At 48.4% G+C, this 21,750-nt stretch overlaps 11 protein-coding genes across 11 annotated transcripts; 4 read left to right on the top strand and 7 right to left on the bottom strand.

Moving 5' to 3' along the window:
- Positions 1–1,625: 1,625 nt before the first annotated feature.
- Positions 1,626–4,671, bottom strand: F9C07_2278787 (fungal-specific transcription factor domain-containing protein). The gene is made up of 7 exons (XM_071510327.1): positions 4,387–4,671; positions 4,252–4,332; positions 3,374–4,190; positions 3,302–3,322; positions 2,818–3,234; positions 2,429–2,751; positions 1,626–2,375 (listed from the first exon to the last, which is right to left on the bottom strand). The coding sequence occupies exons 1-7, from the start codon at positions 4,514–4,516 to the stop codon at positions 1,648–1,650; spliced, it is 2,517 nt and encodes an 838-aa protein (XP_071365504.1). The 5' UTR covers positions 4,517–4,671; the 3' UTR covers positions 1,626–1,647.
- A 28-nt stretch (positions 4,672–4,699) lies between these two features.
- Positions 4,700–7,149, top strand: F9C07_2278786 (uncharacterized protein). The gene is made up of 2 exons (XM_041284358.2): positions 4,700–4,771; positions 4,824–7,149. Exon 2 carries the CDS (start codon positions 4,943–4,945, stop codon positions 7,010–7,012), a length of 2,070 nt encoding a protein of 689 aa, XP_041141529.1. The 5' UTR covers positions 4,700–4,771; positions 4,824–4,942; the 3' UTR covers positions 7,013–7,149.
- Positions 7,150–7,692: 543 nt separating this feature from the next.
- On the top strand, positions 7,693–9,309 carry F9C07_2227219 (putative transporter; the record flags this gene model as incomplete). Its single annotated transcript, XM_041288905.1, has 2 exons — positions 7,693–7,894; positions 7,949–9,309. The coding sequence occupies 2 exons, from the start codon at positions 7,693–7,695 to the stop codon at positions 9,307–9,309; spliced, it is 1,563 nt and encodes a 520-aa protein (XP_041141530.1).
- Positions 9,310–9,589: 280 nt separating this feature from the next.
- On the bottom strand, positions 9,590–10,120 carry F9C07_335 (uncharacterized protein; the record flags this gene model as incomplete). The annotated part of the gene is made up of 2 exons (XM_071511093.1): positions 9,590–9,936; positions 10,018–10,120. 2 exons carry the CDS (start codon positions 10,118–10,120, stop codon positions 9,590–9,592), a joined length of 450 nt encoding a protein of 149 aa, XP_071365503.1.
- Positions 10,121–11,142: 1,022 nt separating this feature from the next.
- Positions 11,143–12,309, top strand: F9C07_334 (uncharacterized protein; the record flags this gene model as incomplete). Its single annotated transcript, XM_041288906.1, has 2 exons — positions 11,143–11,490; positions 11,539–12,309. 2 exons carry the CDS (start codon positions 11,143–11,145, stop codon positions 12,307–12,309), a joined length of 1,119 nt encoding a protein of 372 aa, XP_041141532.1.
- A 29-nt stretch (positions 12,310–12,338) lies between these two features.
- F9C07_1014798 (amidase signature domain-containing protein) lies at positions 12,339–14,296 on the bottom strand. The gene is made up of 3 exons (XM_041288920.2): positions 12,689–14,296; positions 12,550–12,634; positions 12,339–12,492 (listed from the first exon to the last, which is right to left on the bottom strand). The coding sequence occupies exons 1-3, from the start codon at positions 14,102–14,104 to the stop codon at positions 12,368–12,370; spliced, it is 1,626 nt and encodes a 541-aa protein (XP_041141533.1). The 5' UTR covers positions 14,105–14,296; the 3' UTR covers positions 12,339–12,367.
- Positions 14,297–14,622: 326 nt separating this feature from the next.
- F9C07_332 (uncharacterized protein) lies at positions 14,623–15,963 on the top strand (the record flags this gene model as incomplete). Its single annotated transcript, XM_041288907.1, has 3 exons — positions 14,623–14,712; positions 14,774–15,159; positions 15,210–15,963. 3 exons carry the CDS (start codon positions 14,623–14,625, stop codon positions 15,961–15,963), a joined length of 1,230 nt encoding a protein of 409 aa, XP_041141534.1.
- Positions 15,964–16,237: 274 nt separating this feature from the next.
- Positions 16,238–16,950, bottom strand: F9C07_2134918 (uncharacterized protein). Its single transcript, XM_071509134.1, has one exon. It carries the CDS (start codon positions 16,937–16,939, stop codon positions 16,469–16,471), a length of 471 nt encoding a protein of 156 aa, XP_071365502.1. The 5' UTR covers positions 16,940–16,950; the 3' UTR covers positions 16,238–16,468.
- A 28-nt stretch (positions 16,951–16,978) lies between these two features.
- On the bottom strand, positions 16,979–17,398 carry F9C07_2101279 (uncharacterized protein; the record flags this gene model as incomplete). The annotated part of the gene is made up of 1 exon (XM_071508925.1): positions 16,979–17,398. One exon carries the CDS (start codon positions 17,396–17,398, stop codon positions 16,979–16,981), a length of 420 nt encoding a protein of 139 aa, XP_071365501.1.
- Positions 17,399–17,500: 102 nt separating this feature from the next.
- Positions 17,501–19,405, bottom strand: F9C07_2249024 (uncharacterized protein; the record flags this gene model as incomplete). The annotated part of the gene is made up of 5 exons (XM_071510055.1): positions 17,501–18,461; positions 18,508–18,775; positions 18,802–18,864; positions 18,936–18,981; positions 19,085–19,405. The coding sequence occupies 5 exons, from the start codon at positions 19,403–19,405 to the stop codon at positions 17,927–17,929; spliced, it is 1,233 nt and encodes a 410-aa protein (XP_071365500.1). The 3' UTR covers positions 17,501–17,926.
- Positions 19,406–19,637: 232 nt separating this feature from the next.
- F9C07_331 (uncharacterized protein) lies at positions 19,638–21,017 on the bottom strand (the record flags this gene model as incomplete). Its single annotated transcript, XM_041288921.2, has 4 exons — positions 19,638–20,229; positions 20,286–20,353; positions 20,891–20,929; positions 21,000–21,017. The coding sequence occupies 4 exons, from the start codon at positions 21,015–21,017 to the stop codon at positions 19,638–19,640; spliced, it is 717 nt and encodes a 238-aa protein (XP_041141535.2).
- Between the last annotated feature and the right edge of the window lie 733 nt (positions 21,018–21,750).

Below are 21,750 nucleotides of genomic sequence, written 5' to 3'. Positions count from 1 at the left end.
AATCATCCCCGCGGAAACATCCCGCAATGGGCCCTGGTCCCCATTAGCACCTGTATGCGTGATCGGCGCATCAAAATCCCATAGCGGAACATAACGGCCCCGACCTTGCTGTTCTACGATCACTGGAGACGATTCCATGCGCTGAATGAAATAGTCCGCAAGCCCTTTAGCAGCATCTAGGAACTCCTGCTTCTTAGTCCAAGAGTATGTCTGAGCGTATCCCATGATCGCCCACGCTTGACCACGAGCCCATGTTGAGTTGTCGGAGTAACCTTGTGCTGTGAGTTTCTGCTTGACCTTCCCTTTGTTTGAGGGAGAGAAGTTCACAACATGGCATGTGGAGTAACGCTTGTCACCATTCAAGCCAGAATCGGGTCGGAGATGGGTTGATAGCAGGGTAGTGGCATGAGTGGACGCTATAGATAGTAGCCGTTCGGAGTGGAGATAGTTTCCGGCATAAAATAATAGGTCGAGATCTAATATTGAATTAGTCAACCATCTATCAAAATATAAAGATGAGAATTGCTTACTACAGAGACTATCTATGATCACCAGGAAGTCATCATCCATGCTGTTGATGTTATGGTTCGCATTGGAGAATCGATCCCAGCTCCGAATGGCCCCGACTCGCGCGTCAAACCGAGCAGCGAGGCTCTCGGCTGCATTAAGGATAGAGTCTAAACTCCGTTTGTTCCCGAAGAGCTCCCAGTCTCTTTGCAAGGCAGGCTGGATTATAAATCCAATATCATGGGTGTCCTTTCGAAACGACATGGCGTGCAATGGCTCTGACCATTTCCGACACAAATCGGTAAGATGAGAAATAAGAATATCGTGATTGTAGACAGCTCGCGTATCTTCAGTGAACTTCCCTTGCGAATCCTCTGACCGGCCTGAGAGGCTAGGCAAGCTTGCTGCAGGATACTTTCTCACGCGTTCAAGCAAGCAATACAAGCTACCGGGGAAAAACCCGCACGTCCAAAATTCGGCGTCTCGGCATCGGTACACTCCTTTCTCGGCACCCGTTTGCGGTACAGTTTCGGGAAATCTGGTAGGAGGATCCTTGAAGCAAATTATAAGCAAGCTGCCGTGCGATACTGGTGACATCTTCCTTGCTTACGTTGTTCTCAAGCAGTGTTTCGGCTACACCAATGACCTTTGCAAGGTTATTTTCGTGAAAGAGAGAGGCGAGTTGGGCTTGGATCTCGTCATCCCCTGCATCTTTCAGCGGTGGCGGCTTGGTGACTCCCTTGTGTGCCAGTCGATCATCCATGACGGGGGAGGTGCTGAGGACGTGAGGTGCCATATTGAAAAAGACAGAGGTGTGCTAAGGGTGCAGTTACAGACTAACTCAAACCAGCTGGTCAGAGGAAAGACGAACAATCCCCCGGTTGGCTAGACCTTTTAAGTGGGAAAGCTGTATCTACTTTTGCAGCCACCGTGCAGCTCGGGTGGATCCATCGCCCGACCTCCGAAGTCCTTGCTTGGTTCACAAGCTACATGAATTCTGCCCCTCATACGAGGAACATAAAGGAGAAAGATGTAGTCCCTAAGTCAATCTTAATGTGTCTAAAGAGGCGTTGATGACTTGCTTGAAACAAAGCAAAACTTTACAATTATAAATACATTATCCGCATCGCTCTATCGTTATTATCTAGTAAACGAGTCCTGAAAACTGATAATCCGGTCCATGTCAAGGTATTGAGGGTCCAGAAGAAAATTAGATAACGCTGCAAAACTGTCTGAGCCATCAAAGGGTGACGGTGCAGCAGCCGGGAATAGACCATCCATTGGTGCTTGAGGGCCAGTGCGTGTGGAATATACACCCTCAGTACGGAATGTACCCATACGTTCCTGACTTGGGGTATGATTTCCATTCCACAGGCTCATATTTCTCACTGCCTCGACAGACTCTACCTGGGGACCGGGAGGTGTAGCGTTCACAGATGGTGCGACATCCTGTTGCGCTGCATATGCGTGACCATGAATGCTACGTTGATTTGATCTCTGCACGGAGGGACTACTGTTCATATAATGGGACCGCTGGCCATTAACAGGTATAATGCTATGTCGCTGTTGGGCGCGTCGTTCCCGGACCCACTGGCTCTCACCTAAGCTGTCCGGTGGGCGACGTATTCCAAGCGCAAGGCTTACTTCGACGGCATAGCCCAAGGCGTCCAATTCAGAAGGTTCAATGTACTTGCACCGCTCCTGCAACCTCTGAAGTTGAGAAAGAAGGGCATTGGCAAAGTTGTCGTTTCCCTGTGCCAATCTTAAGTTTGGGTTCGACGAAACCCATCGCGCGGACATTTGTTCAAGACTCCATAGAAGAATGTTGTACCCCTCCGGAAGCTCTGTGCGATGAAGGCGAGAATGCACTAACAATCACGGCTTAGCCAGGTTTACCAGAGGTACTTTAAGTGGTACTTACCAAGCATGACACGGGCGCTGACGAAAGCGCAGAACACGAACTGTGCATTTACAAGGCCAACAAAAGGTGTATATTGTAGATACTTTTGAACAATATTGGCTGTTTCTGACGCGGCGAGTTGACACGTTTCAGCACTAGAGATGCTTGCTTGTCTCAGCTTATCCACAAGGTTAGCCCGTGGATAGGCAATGCACTGATGTAAAAGGATCATTGACGTATTGTGGGTGATGTGTGCAAGAGTCAGGTTAGGATCCATATGCACAAACGCAGGCTCCTTAGAAATGTTGGAGTCTTTCCACCGTCGAGGGAGAAACATTTTCCAACTAGAGATGTTACGGATCATTAGCCAGAGCAAATATACTTTCGTGGTATAGGGCAAGACTGCGTACTGGATAAGCTGGAGATCTAACTCCTTGAAGCGGGTTAGCCAAGCACCGAACTCCTGTTTGCTCTGGAGATTGACTGGTCGTTGGAGAAAAAACTTCACAATACGATTGAGTGATTCAGTCGCTTCGATACAATATGCAAAAGAGCCGATGGTAGAGAGGTCCACTGTGTGGGTTCCAGATGCTTGTAAAACAGGGGACACACGTTCGGACCTTGACGGGGTATTATCCACATATTTCTCCTTGTCGGCAAGTGAAGAAAGATGGCCTGGAAGGAAAGATACCGACTTCCCTATCTTTGCCAGCGTTGTATCCCATATGTTAAAAAATGGTGTAGTGACTGGCTCCTCTTTGGCCCAGTAGGTGCCATCACTGGGAAGACGAAGCTTCACATCATCACTGGACAGGCTCATGTTCCAGCTATTGCGCGATAGGAAAACGAACTTAGTACAACCCATAGTGACAATCAAAGCAATGCATTACATACCCTGTAGTGAACGAACAAAATCTGTATACAAGTAAGGCGATTGCCACGAATGACGAGGGTTGAATATCTTACCGGTCTAGAAGAAAGACATTCCAGAAAACTCGACGCCTCTCCTCCATTTCTGTCCATACCCGGGCTGGTGGTAGACATCGGATTGGCTCGATGCAAGGATCCCCTTGCTGGCCTTCATCTGGCTCAATGTGCAGTCCCATGTATACAACAGCTCTGGTCAGCGCTCCGACAATCGGCCACGCTTTGCCTCCGTTACCATCGCATATATGGACAAAGGCAATAATAATGAGGGACTGAGCACTTTCTACCGAAAGGTTGTCTATGCTTGAGAGAACTACAAAGTCTCTAGATTTCTGTAGTGCGCCTGGGTGGGATGTGCTCCACTCTGCAGCAAGTCGCTCGTTAGCAACGTACCGTAAGGAACATACCATCATCGCATGCAGTAAGGGAATTAGCTTCGGCCTCTCAGCTGGATCACGCAGGCGAGATCGCAAAAGTGGCTCATGGAGGATTGGGATGAACGGATGAACGACCGAAAAATATGCATCCAGAATACCATTGATTAGGTTATCTGGAGGCAGGTCCACTTGACTTGTGTAATCCACAGAGCTCCCGGGGTCTGGACATGGCCTTTTCCGCGAGGTCTCAGGACCTGAAGCCGACGTTGTGGAATCTTGCACATCTCGATCCGGAGGGGAGTTAAGACGTTGGTCTGGAGCATCATTTGGGGGCGTGTTATTCTCTCGCCACTCCTCCATCAGGGATGAAACCAAGTTTCGGAGCGCGTTCACATCCTGAACGGTGCTTGCAGGACTTGGAATACCACTAACAGCCTGATTCTGGGCGCTTAGTGCTTCCAATTGAGCCTCTAACGACTCTAGTTACATCACATCAGCAATATGGCCAACTCGTGCTATGGTATTGACCTGACTGCGTACCCACTCGCTGAGTCAGTGTCTGAATTATGCCCACTTTAACCCCAGGTTTATTCTTTGTATAATCATAGTAGCAGTCAACACCTGTCACACAGTATTAGGTTTGAGCACCTTGGAAATAACGTGACGGGCACTAACCGAGGCGTTGACATCGAGTGCATGAGGGAAGATCCCTTGAGCACCGCAGCTTACGGCTTCGGCATGACTGGCAAGCGGGCGTTTCTGTGTCTCCATTGAGAGGCACTGCTCGGGCGTCGGGGGATTCCATCCTGTGGCAGATGGCCGTGCTAACATCGAACACCACGCACAGATGAGGACAAGTGGATTAGGGGAGCATGAATACCCATATCCCAGCACCCCCACTTTATGCGGGGTTCAACCTGGTCAAACTCGTACTTTTTCCGAAATCTGGGGCAACTGTGGGGAAGGATTCCTTAAGCGATGCAACGATGCCATCTCGCGGACGAATGAATCCCCCGATGTCACCCCGCTACTTTCTGGTATTATGCCGAGGTTGGGTAAGGTTGTATTCACGGTAAGGTTACTGAATGAGGATTGTTTACTGATTACAGCAGGACATCTCCAAGATAGCCCCCAGCCAGCACCGACACTTTGTCCTGGGGAAGACTTCGGGACGTCAAACATTCAATCGTATCAATTATCAAACCAGAGATTGGGAAGAGATTTGTAATCAATGTCTCCTCTTCGTGGCTTTTCCGACAACCCTTTCAGCGATAAGGGTGATGTGATCGTCGCAACAACAGCTCTTGTCCAAGCTCTTGAACCATATTTCTCACCAGGACAAGCGCGGGTACGATTACCCATTTACTCGGGAGCACATTTCGATGAAGTAGCGGCCGACCTAGAAGGCTTTGCACGACCCATCTGGGCTATAGCTGCTGTGTTCGCAGAATCTGCCACTACGACGGACCCAACACTACAGACATACGCGGAGCGCTTGGTATCAGGACTTGCCAATGGGGTTGATCCAGGACATCCCGAATACTGGGGAGCAATAGACGACTGGGACCAACGCATGGTAGAGGCGGAGGCAATATCATTCGCACTCCTTTTAGCTCCAAAGACATTCTATGAGCCATTATCAGCTCACAGTCGCAGCCACTTGGTCGAATGGCTATCTGGGCTGAATGGAAAAGTAATGCCCAAAAACAACTGGCGCTGGTTTAGGATCTTTGCCAACCTTGCTCTGCATAGAGTTTGCGGTGTCCCTTACGAGGATGTGAAACACTTTATCTGGGAAGATTTTGCTCTTCTCGACACATTTCAATTGGGCAATGGATGGGCTGCAGATGGCCCTTGGAGAAAGGATGCGACCGATGGAGAGGAAGCGTACGGTCGCCAGGCAGACTATTATTCCGGAAGCTTCGCGATTCAGTTTAGCCAACTGCTATACACTATCTTTGCTGCCGACTTGGATCCTGGGCGTGTATCTCGATATATCCACCAGGCGAGAGAGTTCGCAGGTCAGTTCTGGAGATATTTTGACAAGGATGGCGCCCCCATTCCCTTTGGTAGATCTTTAACATATCGGTTCGCCATGGGCGCGTTCTACGCAGCGTTTGCGCTGGCCAGAGCCTACGATTCCTCAATCCCTTACACATCTCCTGGATTTGTCAAGGGAATGCTCCTCCGTCATCTGAGGTGGTGGGCCACGCATTCCGACAATGTTTTTGCGTTAGACGGAACCCTCACAATCGGCTACCTGTACCCGAATATGTTTATGTGCGAGGATTACAACTCGCCACAGTCACCGTACTGGGCTATGAAGAGCTTTGTCATGCTAGCACTGGCTAGCAATGATGAGTTCTGGCAGGCAGACGAGCTTCCTCATCCTTTGGCAGCAATTGAAGAAACGAAGTCACTTGAGTCAGGGGTGAAGCTGCTCTCGGCACCTTTCCAGATACTGTGTGATCACCCAGATGGCCAGCATCATTTCATGATTTCCGGTGGTCAATTTTGTGTCTGGCCCCTCAAGGCGACGCAAGCCAAGTATAGCAAGTTCGCATATTCTTCTGCATTCGGTTTCAGTGTTCCAACTGGGCTATTGTTGACACAGATTGCTCCAGATAGCACCCTCGCTATCAGTGGAGACGATGGGGAGACCTGGGTCACTCGATGGCAGACAACCATCAATCCTACGATTGAGACCTTCACGATCAACAATCAGGATGTGCAATGTCTACGCAGTGGATGGAAGCCGTGGCGGTCAGGCAGTATAGAAATCGACACACTCGTCATTCCTCCTTGCGACAAGTGGCCTGATTGGCATGTGCGAGTCCATCGTATTCGCAATACTCGGGCTGGATCTTCCAATATAGAAAAGCTTAGACTCGTTGAGGGCGCCTTCTCGATAGAAGTCAAGCAGCCACGTCGCACGCCCACCTTGACGGAGAACTGGGGTGCAACAGATGGACTGGATGTCGTCCACGGCGGTCGCATGGAATGTGGCACAAGTTGTCTAGTTATAGGTAATGGTGACGCTAGCGGCATAAAGAACCTGTTCGCCTCAGAGTGCTCACTAGAAGGGAAAGTGTTAAAGCCGGATCCAAACACCAACCTGATGACACCGCGAACGTTGATCCCTACTCTAGAGCATGAGATCCTCAGTCTACCAGGGCGGGACATAGTCATTGCTAATGCTGTATTTGCTATTAGCAAGGGAAAGATACAGTTTAGCCAGCAGGAACTTATGAAGAGGTGGTACCTGGCTCCTCGATTGCCAGAAGAGGTCTTCATCTTCTAAGGCGTGTAGTGCGATCACATTCAGCGTTCCATTCTATAGCGTAACATAATGCCTTTTTCAAAGGCCTTCTCTTTACATGTGTTTCTACCTGTTCGCTATGGATGTAGGTCTATGTAGGGTGCCTGCGCCAACCCATCTTAGGGTCGCATTTGTTTCGTATAGCAATCCAAACAATGTATCAGGAGAGACTAAGTGGGAACCAAGGTACTGTGTCCCAAAACCTCTGATTATTGGTGGCAATTCTCTCAAATTGCGCGATTGACTTGCGATGGTGATAAAGGTCTACGTAACCGTTCAACAGCCTCCGAGGACCAGGATATGCTACATGGCATCTAGCGATATATGACCATGCGCTGCAATATACAATCACCCCCTGTATGTATTATGCAGCAGTATGCCGTGACAGAATGTGGAGAAAGAGGAGAAAACAGATATCGGAGGAAGTCTTCGCCCGAGCAGCGGAGGAATCCCCGCCCGAAGAATAAATCGCCTTAGGGTTTAAGCTTCGGTAGAGAAACGTGGACGTGGGCCCACGGCTATAGTGGCATCCTAGCGCCTCGCATTCAGCATCCTTCGATGCCTCCACCCTCAATAAATAGGAGATTCTAGCTCCTGTTTCATGAGGTAATGTCTCAATGCTGTCGGAGAAACGCCGTTAGCTACTATTACGAATCTTCACCATGGCGACTTCGCATCTGAATGATGAAGAAATGATTGACCAGAAGCTCGCCATCGAGACGACCACAAGCAATACCAAACAGACTCCCAGTCGCCAGGCCCTGATTGAGGCTCTTCAAGCGGAAAAGCCGTCACCATGGTCTCCGAATCTAAGAAAATTATACATCTTCTGCGTGATCGCTTTTCTGTGCTCGACCATGAACGGTTTGTGACTTCCGATTAAGCATTGTGAGAGCAAGATATGCTAAGTCTTTATAGGTTATGATGGCTCTATTTTTGGCTCACTCCCTGCTCTGGAATCGTTCAGAGACCAGTTCGGGGTGGAGAAGAACGGTGCTAAAATCGGGTATATATCCGCCATGTATACGGTAGGTGGCATTTGCTCGCTGCCATTCAGTGGGCCAGCTTGCGATTTTCGTGGCAGACGATGGGGCACTTTTATCGGGTCCTTGATCGTTGTGGCCTGTACCTTCCTCTCCGCACTATCTCATGGAGTTCCTCAATTCGTGGCGGGTCGTTTCTTTCTAGGATTTGGAGTGAATATAGTACGATCAACCAGCTCTATCTGGTGTGCTGAGGTGTGTCCGCCAGCATATCGTGGAATCATCATGGCGTTTTATAACTGCACCTATGCTGTTGGATCGCTCATTGCTGCAGGGGTAACCAGAGGGTCAGCTGGATATCCAGGGAATAAATCTTGGCAAATCCCATTATGGTGCCAGATGATTTGCCCTGCAATAGTGTTGTTATCTGTGTTATTCTTCCCTGAATCTCCGCGGTGGCTTTATTCCCATGGACAGGAGGAGCAAGCGCTGGAATTCCTGGCGAAATACCACGGGGAAGGAAATCCGTCCCACCCACTTGTGCAACTACAGTTGCAAGAATATAGAGAGTTCATATCTCTTTCCGGCTCTGACAAACGTTGGTGGGATTTCCGCGACTTTTACAAAACCAAAGCAGGCAGATGGCGTTTTATCAACGCTTTAATAACCGGTATCTGGGGTCAATGCTCGGGAAATGCCGTTGTCACGTACTATCTCCCTGCGATGCTTCTCACCACCGGCATTACCGACTCTAATCAAGTCTTGAATGTGAACCTCGGCTACACTGTGGTTTCCACAGTCGCATCTTACCTCGGGGCGAGTCAAATTGAGAGGATGGGCCGACGGCCAACCATTATCTGGACCGCCGTGGCATGCTCGATTTGCTTCGCCTGTATCACCATCGGCTCTGGTATATTCGACAGTACCCAGGCTACCCCTGCCGCCTCTGCCGGAATTGCATTCATTTTTATTTTTGGTTTCTGTTACAACTTCGGGATGACACCTCTGCAAGCACTATATCCAGTGGAGGCGCTCTCATATGAAACCCGCGGCAAGGGTGTCGGCCTCACTTTCTCCATTGCGCACGGTTTCACTTTACTCAACCAATTTTGCTTTCCTATCGCGCTCAAGAATATTGGTTGGTATACATACATTGTTTTTATTGTGTGGGATCTGTTTGAAGCGACTGTCAGCTACTTCGTCTCCGTGGAGACCAAAGGGCACACTTTAGAGGAGCTGTCGGAAATATTCGAGAGCCCAAATCCTGTCAAAGCTTCTCTCCAGAAGTCTATATAGGCGATAATGCCAAGAACTCGTGTTAACTGCACCCGATTAGAGGAGAATGGTCTCTTATAAATTGGATATCCAAGAAACCTTAATATCTTATACTTTGACTTTGTCAGGGGGCGGTGCTACAACCTTCAAACATAATTCGATCAAGATTTTCCTCATTATCCCACGGCCCATGGCCATTATTTGTATAGTTAAGCTATTACAGGCATGAAAGTATCAATTTCTTTCCCTGTCACATAGACACCAGAGCCGCCTATACGGCGGGCTATGGCGAAATGAGACACTAAACCGCGCGGCGCTTCCCTTTTACGCGCTTGTCAAGCTCTTTTCGAGATCCTTCCTCATAATACCCTCTTTTATTCGTCTTTTTCGACGTTTGCGGTACTATTTGTGGAGCCTTGGTAGATTCATACTGAGAAGCCTCATTTGTAGAAGGCTGTTCTTCCCCTTTCCCACTCCTTTTATCCTCGACATACTTCCTGAATGCCTTGCAATATTTGTCCGTTTTGGGGTCCTGTTTCCAGGGTTCACTGTGGAACAATCCCTCCAGCGACGACTGAGGTGGCGGCTGCCGACGTCGCGGAGGTTGGCCCTCTGCCTCTTTGCGAGGCGACTTTCGACTCTTTTTACCTTGACTCCTTGATAGTTGATCTTGCGATTTCTGGTTCTGCGAACGTCGACCCTTCGAATGTTGACAGGGTAACTGTTCACTCTGGGGCTGATCAGCTGGCACTTCTCGTTTGTTCTCGTAGCGAACCTCGCTTGCAGTTCCTCTCTCTAAATCCAGCACTCGAAATTTCGATGACTGGGACATCTTGATCGGCGTCTGGTGTGTTAGATATCGACAGAAGGTGCTCTAAAACGTTTCGCTCCAGGGCAGTTCTTGGTGGCTTTTATAACCATTACAACACCATCTCTCGCAGATTGTAGCTGCCATTTGTTCAATCAAACTTGACTGACCGAATCTTGTCCGTCAGAACGACAAGAAAGTACTGGATTATGGAGACTGATGTATGCCAAGCTCCTTCATTTTCATCAAAGATTACGGGAAAGATCATCGGACGAGACTAAACTTGTTGGGCAAATTCAAAGTTGCTACGGAAGCATCCACGATTCCTTTATCAATGGCCGCTTTATATTACTTTCTGTAGAAAGGGCTGTTTATTTTGTAACAGAGAATCGTTTCTTTCTCTTCATTGTCGTCCGCCACTGGTCTTGGCATATTCAGATGGACATACCCGAGACTCGGGTTGTGCAGCGTGGTATAATATTTGCCTGGTAATCAGAGTGTCAGAGTTAACATTAGCGAGTACGGCACTTATGACGGAATAATCGAGCATTACTATGGTGAAACGATTGTCATTTGCTATTTCTCCATGCATCTTGGCCGTGTCAAGACTCTGAGAGGTACAAGTGGAGTAACTAGTTAGCCGAGGTTTTTATATAAGCAACCTTATCGACAACCGCCGCGATATGAAGGCCAAGTTAGACCAGAAAAGGATTAAATCCCTATAACTCCCCAATAAATATAAACCAGACTCCACCCCCGCTTCAACCAAGTTCGGTTTCCACACTCTTTCACTATGCAGCTGAGCTACACGACCAAAGCGAAACTACGCACCCGGACAGGCTGTCTAGAATGTAGGTTAAATAACACACTGAACAACCGAAAAAGAGGAAGAAGGCTTATAGCAAGCAGGCCGCAGTCGCCGAAAGAAATGCGATGAAAACCGACCTCAATGCGGAGGCTGTGCGAGGAAAGGCCTCAAATGCACTTGGCCCTCGCCAAACAGTCAACCTCTTGATCGTAGGAGACGAGTCACAAGGCCGTACAATATGATAAATGGCATTCCGGGTATCGACATCCGTTACCCGACGTTCCGACCAGAGGAACATATTGACATGTATACCCATTTTGCCACTGTGGTGCTGCCAGGTATGGTTCGGCAGAACTGTGCTACAGAGTACAACGATCAAACATATATGCTTCACCTGGCACTGGAGTTTCCTCCATTGATGGCAATCATGATTGGAATTGCCGCTGTATATCGAGAAGACGAAACGTTGGCCTTGGAAAGTTACCTTTTCTCGCTGCATGGCCTACGAAGTCGCATGGCACATGCCGTCGATGCTGCTAATGAAGATGCCATCTTGGCTTCGACAATCCTTCTTTGTGTTATGGAGGTAATAAAGTCGATTCACTGCTCTACAATGAAGCTGATTGATGTTTAGAATCTTCGCCCTGGCGCAACACCCAACATTGGATTACATGCGACCGCTGCCGGAGTGATACTGTCTCGACGAAGCTCGTCGGGGCTCAAGCAAGTTGATATCTTCGAACGTGTTTGTGTGGAGTCATTCTTGTACCACAGCACACTTATGATGCTATTTGAGCCATCACTCGATACATTGCAGCGTGTGAACCCTACCATGGACCTTGCGCGATATTTCAGCGAGCTTCCCCCTCCAACGCTACAACCTATCCTAGACGCATCCTATCCGTTTTTCCTTCTTATTGCGGACGTTACACGACTGGCTCGTAGTATACGTCCTTTGAATAATACCGAGATTCAGACCTATTCTCACCTGTTAACCAATCTCTTGCACTACGACCGACATTTGAATGACGGCAGCCTCACCATGAATTTGTACCTGCTAACCATGCGAATATTGTTACTCAAGGTTGATCCAGTATTATCCACTGCCGAGGCTACAGAGCAGATTTCTCACTTATCCCCGGCCGGCTTCTCTATTTTGGACTCCTTGAACGTCAACCAGTATCTCCTCGGCTTTTCGCTGTGGCCCGTAGCAGTACTGGGATCCATTGCAACCACAGCCAACGAACAATACATTGCCGAGAGCAAGATCTCTTCACTAGCTCACAGACAGCACGGACAAGCTATGCGACTACGCAACCGGCTCAAGGCAATCTGGGCCACGCCGAAGGTTGAGAGGACTACGTCGTTGGTACACCGACTACACATGCTAGTGAAAGGAATTTGATTGTTATCTGCTACTATCTGCTATGCCCTTGATCAATGCCACCTCTTGCGTTCCAACCTCATGTCGATTTGCTTGCAAGCACGCTCTCGACGATCTTGGCATGCTGCATCAACCTTTCATCCTTCAGTCGCCGACCAATGAGCTGCACGTGGCAGGGGGCGTTCTCGACCTCTTTCGGGCAGTCTATAATGGTCAATATAGGATTCCTAAGTGGCTCATAACTGCAATTGAAATTCTTACATGGAGGGATATACGCAACATCTCGCACGTATTCCACATCAGCAACTTCGTTAGCTTTTCCGAAAGGAATCACACAGGCTGGATACTATTTTTATACGCTTAGCTCCAACTCCACTGACAGGAAATGACAAACACTTACATCAACTAAGTTTGCCAGGACTGTGTACACCGGAATTCCATAGGTATCATGGGGCCCAGCACAGCTCTGGTTTCCGGGCCCAATGATCACGTCGAGTTTATTCTCGACGTATAAACGGCGCATAATCGCCGCCACTTTAGCCCGTTCCACATTCAGATCGAACAGATCACGCAATGTTGGTTCTGGGTCGTCACCCTTCAGATTGTACGTGTAACGCAGGGATTTGATGAACGGTTCTCCACTGCTCGAGACGTACTTCACCTGTGTTTGGTCCGGATCAATGCGGAAGAATCGGAACGATATATCAGACGCTTCTTTGATACATTGGATCTGACCCGAGAGGTCCACGATACGATGGCCAGCCGCTGCGAGCCTTTCAACTGCTGTTTTCAAGGTGCGCTGCATATTCGGATGCAAGGGAACCTGTGGGTCCTCAGGAAGAACTCCGATAGTCAGGGTCGGGGCAGCTAGGGGAGCCGGTTCTATCCAGGGGAAGCCAAGAACATTGTCGTCGAGGTCATCAACAGGCGCCTCCATAACCACGCGCAGGAGAAGCTCTGCGTCACGAGCGGAATAACACAATGGCCCCGCCACTGGCGCGATGCCCGCCATGCCCGGACGGGCCGCACTCGCCTGGCCCGCGTACGGCACGCGACCGACACTAGGCTTGAAGCCAAACGTACCACAGCACAACGCCGGAATGCGGATGGAGCCGGCGATATCGGTCCCAATACCTAGGAGAGATCCACGCAAGGCTATGAGCGCTCCCTCTCCGCCACTGCTCCCGCCTGCAGTTATGTTGCGGCGGTGTGGGTTCAGAACACGGCCGAATACATTGTTCTCGGAATCGGCTGTCATCATCGTTTGGGGTACGTTGGTCTTGACGTATAGAACAGCGCCCGCTGCTAAGAGGATCTCCACTAATGCGGAGTTGTGGGAGGCCTCGGGTCGGTCAAGGAACGAGACCAGACCGAGGGAGGAGTGCACGCCTTGGACATTGAATGTTTCTTTCAGACTGATTGGCACGCCGTGCAGTGGACCCATCGGTTTTCCAGTTGTCTGAAGGTACTCGTCCAGCTCTTTAGCCCGTGCCAGTGCTTGTGGAAACATGGTCTCCGTCAAGCAGGAAGTAATTTGTTGCGCTATGGCGGCGCGCTTGCAAAATGCAGTCGTGACCTCAACTGCTGTGAGCTCTCGGGCAGCAAGCTTGTCTCGTAGAGTAGTAGCATCAACGGTTTCTGTGATCTCCAGCTCTTTAGGAGAGAGGATACCGCACCGTTGAGGGATGGTCAAGACTTCTTGCTCATTGTCGAGGTTCTCTAGGATACTTGCTGATACTCGCCATTCTTTGGGAATTTTCGCAGCAGCTTCGGCTTGCTTAGCCGCAGCTTTCTGTTGCCAATCGGGGATGGTCATGGTTACTTCTGTTATAATGAGGAAAGTTGATCAATCTACATGTTTAACAATCGACTGAACAGCGTTATTTATACCCCAGCGTAAACCCCGCTGTAGTTACTTCTTGCTTTGGAGATGCCCTGCCAGCCAATCATAGACTTTTGCGCGTGCGAAGTATATCTAAGCCCTTCAGCTCCTGAGATTGGCTCGGACACCCCAGTCCAGGACCCACAACAACGAGAGAAAATAAGCAAGTCTAAGCGTGCGGGGTTGGCCAGATTGCCATAAATTAGTGAGCCACAGGTGGATAACCGAACATCACCGGTTTCGAGTTCATCCGTTGAGTGGTTTATCATCCAGGATGCAGTCAGGGGGCTATCCGAGCCCTAAGTCATGAGCAGGGGATCTATCCGAGTAATGTTGCATCCGATCGGAGCCCACCCAGCGTAATACAAATTAGCTTGTGGGAAGTTTTCTTCTTCCTAAATCTGGAAGGAAAACTAAGTTCACAACAAAACTTGGCAATAAGAAAAAAAAGAATGACGGCGATAACTAAGCAAGTAGTCCAGAAGGCGATCGATGAATATATCGCGGGGTTGCAGCCTTCTTTGCGGGAGTTGAATCTTAAGGTAATATTTTCCGTCACATGATGCCGACATCCGGTTTGGCAAATTCTGACAATAATTCTAGATCCACGGAAACCCAGAGTTGGCCTACAAAGAGTATCAAGCCCATGATGTTCTATGTAAATTCCTTGAATCCCAAGGTATCCCAACTGATCGCCATGCGTACGGCTTGAAGACGGCATTTGAATCGCGCGTCGGTGATCCTGCCGGGCGCTGTGTCAATTTCAACGCCGAATACGATGCCTTGCCTGGAATCGGACATGCATGCGGCCACAACCTCATCGCGACCGCGAGTGTCACCGCGTTTTTGGCCCTGGCTTTCGCGATTCAGAAGTTCAATCTTCCAGGACAGGCACAGTTACTGGGAACACCCGCCGAAGAAGAAGGTGGAGGTAAAATCGACCTCATTCGGGCGGGAGCTTACGAAAAGGCCGATGTATCTCTGATGATGTATGATATCGCGACTACCCCTCATTTCTGGGATAAGCTGACCCATGAAGGCACCCTATCTCGGACGAAGAACTCACCCCACACAATATATTAGGTATTGCAGGCCAAGCATCAATCTCTTGTTATGACATCACCGCTGTGTATCACGGCGTTAGTGCCCATGCTGCGGTCAGTCCCTGGGAAGGTATCAATGCCCTCGATGCCGTGGTAGCCGCCTACAACAACATCTCCATGTTACGACAGCAACTCCGCCCCGACGAAAGAGTACACGGGGCCATTCTCCAAGCACCTAGCATCACCAATGCCATACCCGAACTCACCCGCACAAGATACACCATTCGCAGCCGTACAATGGAAAGAACACGACAGCTCGGTGCTCGGGTACGCCAGTGTCTGGAAGCGGGAGCCCTCGCCACTGGATGCAAAATTGAACTCGAGGAAGATCAAATCTACGGTGATCTTGTCGTGAATCCACCGCTCTGTAAGGGTTTCGCGGAGTGCATGGAAGATCAGGGAGTAACGGTTCTGGCGACTCATGATGACTTGATGGCTGGGTCTACCGATCAGGGGAATGTGTCGCAAATTATGCCGGCTCTGCACGCTGTTGTCGGCATTCCGGTTAGTAATGGTGCTAAGAATCATACACGAGATTTTACTGCTGCTGCTGCGGGTGATGAGGCACATGGGAGGGCTGTTCTGGCTGGTAAAGCGATGGCCATGACTGGGTGGAGGGTTCTGGTCGACGAGGAGTTTTACCAGGATGTGAAGGGGGCGTTTTCGGTGACGAAGGGGGGTTCGCGCTAACTACTTGTTTCTGGTTGGGGTTTGAATATGGTAGGCCTAAGTTGTCAATATGGTTCTCGTAGAACTCTTTCTCAAATAGAAATTGCAATTGCCAATCAGAGATATTTGCGGCAGACGGCGTGTGGAGACAGTCATTTGGTGAAGTGGAGCATTTCCCGGGGATGAGTACTTGTTAGTGTGGAACGCGAATAAACATAAGACACCAGTAATAGAGAGATTCCGAATACTTAAATGAGTATATAGATAACCTAAGTGAACGTGTAGGCATTTCCCCAAATCGATTCATTCCACAACATGAGTTGGATCAATCCACCGCTGGTACGTAGCCTCCTTCGAGCACTATGAATGGACGTGCGTTTTTATCGAATGAGAAAGAAACAAAAAACCCGTTCCTCCATTGAGGCGTAACATAGTTAGATGGAATTGCTTTGAGTGTCATGTACGTCATTGATAACCCGTAAACCAAAGATGTGGGCGCTATTTATAGAGAAAAGGATGCCATACATCAGCTCCTGGTCATACGACACAGATCAGTGGTTTTCACCAGTCTCCTTGCATCAGCTCCTATACATGTAATGGAAATAGGTCCCCGGTTTCTTGCGTCTCTTGTTCCCGAAATTCGGCGTTCGATAGATGCGTTGAAATAGACCGTGCCTAGTTCATGGAACAACTGATAGAGATGCGAGTATTCCAAATTCGGCATTGAAGTAGATAGGTAATTGAAAATGGACTCAAATTGACCATTGGTTATAAACACCTTCTTCATCCAGAGACTTATCAATTGAACCTTGTGGAGAAATAGAAGCAAGGCCGGCTCAGAAGTACGAATATTTTGGAGAGTGCACTTCTTGAGAAATGGGAATTCACAAGAATCTGCAATTCTATCGAAGAAATGTTCTTGTTCATCCAGAGCATTGCTGGGGGCGAGATATTGATATTCCCAGACCAAGTAAAGCTCCTCTAGCACAGGGAACATGTTCAGGAAATCACAGATAAATATAGTATATTCTCTAGCTTATTCAAATGATAGTGGAGAGTAAAATTCCTCGTCAATATCCCAAAAGCAGTGTGACAAGCGTAAAGATAATCTTTGGCATCCCCTGAATGAGGATGACAAATTCACTTTTTTCATAGTTGCCATAATTTCACCGCACACCAAGGCACAGAGACTCGAGGTAAGGTGAGAGCAAGAATCGGTGAAAATATCCAGCATCTGCACCGGCAGTTTGCTGCTGCTGAGTGCCAGCATAGTAATTTCAACTAGTTTTGCCTCGGCCTCATAGCGGTCATCTGGATCTGTATCCTCTAGTCCATGAAGGGAAAGAGACAGGGATACCAAGCAGCCATGGGAAGTATTGTTGCGCAGGTTCTCCATCCCTTGCACTAGTAACTTAACCGCATCAAAGCTCCCATCGAAATCTTCGGAGTTTGGCATCGCATTGTACTGTAGAATAAGCTGTTGGAGTAGGCAACCAACGTGGCCTGGTTGGGTGAAGCGAGCAAAATCTCCTATGGGGCTCTTGTGATGCGCAGTTTCTTCGCTTTCAAATATTTACGAAATTTGCTACTCGATGATTTCTCTGCAATGTTGTGTGCAGTTAAACGAAGAGCACAGGTTTTGAAAATCAAGAAAATTAACAATGACCTCAATCAGCTCTACTGGCATATCATCTAACGACAGTGAAGCCATCTTTCAGAATACTTTGACAGGAGTAAAGAAGGAAAACGGAAGGATACAATCACAGACACTAGGCTGGTCAGTATATTATATTTATTGGGTACTGGGGGCTACCGCAGCCCCGGCTATTCCCGACCACGCCTCGTCCTAAGTGATATTCCTGACAGTTGAGAGACTACTTAGATGGAATAAATGATGTGCCGCAGCTGTCAAGCGATGACAACCACGACATCAAACAGTACCCACCATGGTACAGTATAATTTGAGACACAGCAAATATGCTACTTAATGACTCAATAAGGGTTCATTCTCCCCTTCTGCTGTCACCGTCCTCTTCCTTTTTAACACAATCAAGAATAAGATTCCCTGCACCACCGCAAAAACCAAATGATCAACGGCCGCCCAGCCAACAAGCTGGTACCAGCTAGTGAAAGAGCCCCATGTCCTAAAGAAATCTGACAGATTATAATAAAGCCGCACACGAAAAACCCAGCTCAAACTCAGCACCGCGAATATCACGGCTTGGCTCGCTAATCCGGTAAGGCTTAACGCTGCATGTCCGTGCCACTTAAGTTCTCGAAGTTGGGCAGGTAATGCTGCGATAGCGAGTAGAGTCACGACGGGATTGACGAAGATCAAGTGTGAACCTAGAAATATTCCATAATCCCAGCGTTGGCTTCCACAGTTCGCTCCGCAGGGATCTGCTAGGACACAAAGAATGGCGGCAAGGAGAGAAAGAGATAGGAATGCGATGTATATTCCTACGATGAAGGCTTTGCGGCGGACGCAAGCTGGGGAGTAGGATATAGCGAAGAAGAACCTTAGCGGATTAGTATCTATCATTTCGTGTCTTGATGTGTCCTTACAGTGTAGACGATAAACCCCAGGTTACGGCCAACTGGAGCAAATTCAGCCAATCCCCAACATTAGGCGGGTTGTGTATGAAAAAGTCAGAGCTCTGTGCTATGAAAATATAAGAGAAGGAGATGGTAAGCTGTTCGGTTGCGCTTATCACATTGCAAAGCAAGTAGGTGAGGGAAACACCAGTCGAGTCCCCATTTTGATGGAGGCGACGTAGTTGTGGCAGGAAGGAGAAGATGGAAAGGATGAGTAGCAGGCTGGAACAATTAGATTCTAGTTCGATAAACATGAAGTGTAACTCACATGCGGAGCCAGTTCGAAACGGCGGAACTCATGGTTACAGCGTCCCTTCTCGGTATATTCTAGGAGGAAGACAAACAAAAAGACAGGGGAAATTAGCAGACATGAGATTGATTATATAGCAATACAACACCACTTCTCCTTGGGATTAGTGTGATGCCAGTATAGGGCCTAGAGGGCTCCACCCGCAACATCTTATTGGAGGTTATGGATCATGTAATTTCACTGTCTCAGGGTCGCATTTAATGCCCTAGCGCGTACTAATATTGCCGCTAATCACACTATAGTGAACTCTACAACATTGCTCGCTGGTACCACGATAGCTGGTCGCCCCTCATTATCCCTAGGTTCAACGACATCATCCTTGACCCAGCAGGGTAGTTTCACTGTGTTCTGCAAATGATCTTCCTTCATACCCCAGTCCCACCAGTCAATGACTCGATCGCTGAATTCGTACTTAAAGACTTCTCCTATGTCGATGTCAGAAGGAAGTTCCAGACCATCCGTGCGAGTCCACTGTTCTCCCGGCTGAAGACTGATAAAGTCAGCATGTCGGCCAGGAGTAACCTCAATATCTGGATCATCGTAAATCTGGTATGGCATCTCCTCGGATTCGAAGTATTCCCAGTTCTGACCACGCCGCCGCTGAAGGTTACCGGAGAGCAAGTTGACGGTATGGAAGGTAATTGGAGTCGAGTCGTCCGGGCCTTTACATGACGAATGATAGATGACATGCACTGTTGCCTTTTTTGACTGATCCTTCGCGAAGGTTGGAGAGCACTCAATATTCAGACTGAGGACCGGAGCTCCTGGGCTATGCCCGCCTCATATACAATCAGCCTCCAAAAAAGAAAGGTAAGAGGACTTGGGTGGAGAGGGTGCAAACATACACTCTGGACAACGGCTCACTGGGCGGCGAAGGCTCGGGAGATGGGAAGGTTCGCTCCCCTTCCTCAACAGTAAACGAGATATTAGAGCCGCCCACAATAGAAATACACGACTCTCGCCTTCTCAATTCCATATCCAAGTGATCTTGAATATCTCCCCAATCCCAGATACATGTCTTGGCCCCAGGCCAGAGGAGCTCGTATCTCTCACCCGGTCTGAGCACACGGCGATATGAATGTAGTAACTCTAGATAACGAGAACTCTCATGAGGCTGAAGTTCAAACAGATACTGACGCCAGTCACCCACATAAAGTACATCAGGTGCTTCTGACCTCCTCTCGGCTACCTCAACCCTTTCCAGGCCATGGGAGGTGTGGCGGAGTAGAACAAACCGAGCAGCGATATCAGGAGGCCAATAGAAGATACATGAGCGAGGGTCGGTATCATTTCGGCGTAGGATCACTTCAAGGGCCAAAGGTGACTCTAAGAACAGCGTTTCAGGGGCCTTCAGCTCTAGCGAAACCACCGGTGTATCAGACCTGTCGAGTCAGGTGTGTTAGCTGTTACTTCATCAGGTAGATAGGTTCTCTCTAACTGTTGACTCTGTTCTGCTAGTCGCAGATAAGGCCCAGAATCGGCATCCATTTTCCCTTTCTCAACGCACTATAGTGCACTCGAGGCGACAAAATCGATTTCCTCGACGCCTAACCATGATATATATTGATTATGGCCCCACGTTGCAACGGCTCAAGCTTCAAATCTGGGCCGACCTATAACACTAGGCCGAATTAGGAAGGAATTCGACCGGTCGGTCCGAGCCGGATCGCCTCAAGACCCTTAATGGAGCAATCGCCAAACTATAAGCAAGGATCTAAAATTACTTCTTATATGCGCTATGATTACACCCCACCTTCGCAAACCAGCTGACCTCACCCTAATATCTAAATAGACATACTTATGCAGGACTCATTTTCAGTTGGACCTGACTAGTAAGCGAGGCAATCGGACCTTTCCTATTCAGGATGTCACATAGGCCGATGTGACCTTAGCTAGCCCAAGCTGATCAGGTCCGGCCGGATTGCGTTATTTTACTTATGCTTGATGCCAGTAGACCTAGGTAAGGACCTAGAGGGCACGATTACTGGTCCTGTAGTCTTAGGAGTGGGTCTTATGGTACTAATCAACAGTCCGAATACCCACATGGCATCTGGGATCCTCCGGATGAGCAATGGACATATGCTGTAAAGATGTTTCAAGTTTCGACTAAGAGATGGTTTGTTTGGTGCCAATGTACGATCACAGTGCTTACTAGCGCGCCCAGTAGCATTGTTTGCCAAGTATTAATGTTAAGGTTAAGAAGTGAGGTGTAATTTCACTAAGTTCGCTTAGGGCTTATGGGTCTAGATATTCACTCAAAGTGGCACAACGTCCTCCGAAATACTCTTCTAGGCTCATCTAGACTCCATACGGGACCATCTCGTGGTCAAGGCAACTTGAACTGTCAATAAAATGAGGTTACATTGGGACCACAGCCATATAAATTGTACTTATATCGACTGGACCGCTTGGGAGTAATATTTGCTTGTCCTATGCCAAGAGTCCGGCTCCTGGTGTAATAAGGAAAGTGGACCTGAACTGTTATAGTTAATAGATGTCGGAAATCAAATAAGGAACCACAAAGCTCGAAGTAACGCTAGAATACACGTACAGTGAGTGGTACTTACATTTAGATATCATCATATTTGTTTGGCTCGATCGCAATGGAAGAGTTTTGATATCTTGACGAGGTTTATATTCGCTATTACGGTATTGGGTAGAGTCTGAGCACTTGTATAGACTAATGGGCATGGAATTGAAAATATCCCAGAGTCATCTGGATACGAGGTACTCCAATCCAGCCGACATATTTCGGTCCTAAAGGAATTTCAATATCGGACACGACAGGGATATAAGGAATGAAGGCAAGGATACGTTACTAGCATACTCTCCACGCAGCGGATATACCTCTAAAGGAGGATAGCAGTTAGGAGGAGAAGCAGGATCGTGTCTATCAGATAAAG

This window comes from Aspergillus flavus, chromosome 1 (genome assembly GCF_009017415.1).
Source record: "Aspergillus flavus chromosome 1, complete sequence".
Taxonomy (NCBI): domain Eukaryota; kingdom Fungi; phylum Ascomycota; class Eurotiomycetes; order Eurotiales; family Aspergillaceae; genus Aspergillus; species Aspergillus flavus.
The sequence above is the reverse complement of the archived record's forward strand: the minus strand, read 5'-3'. Positions and strand labels throughout refer to the sequence as shown.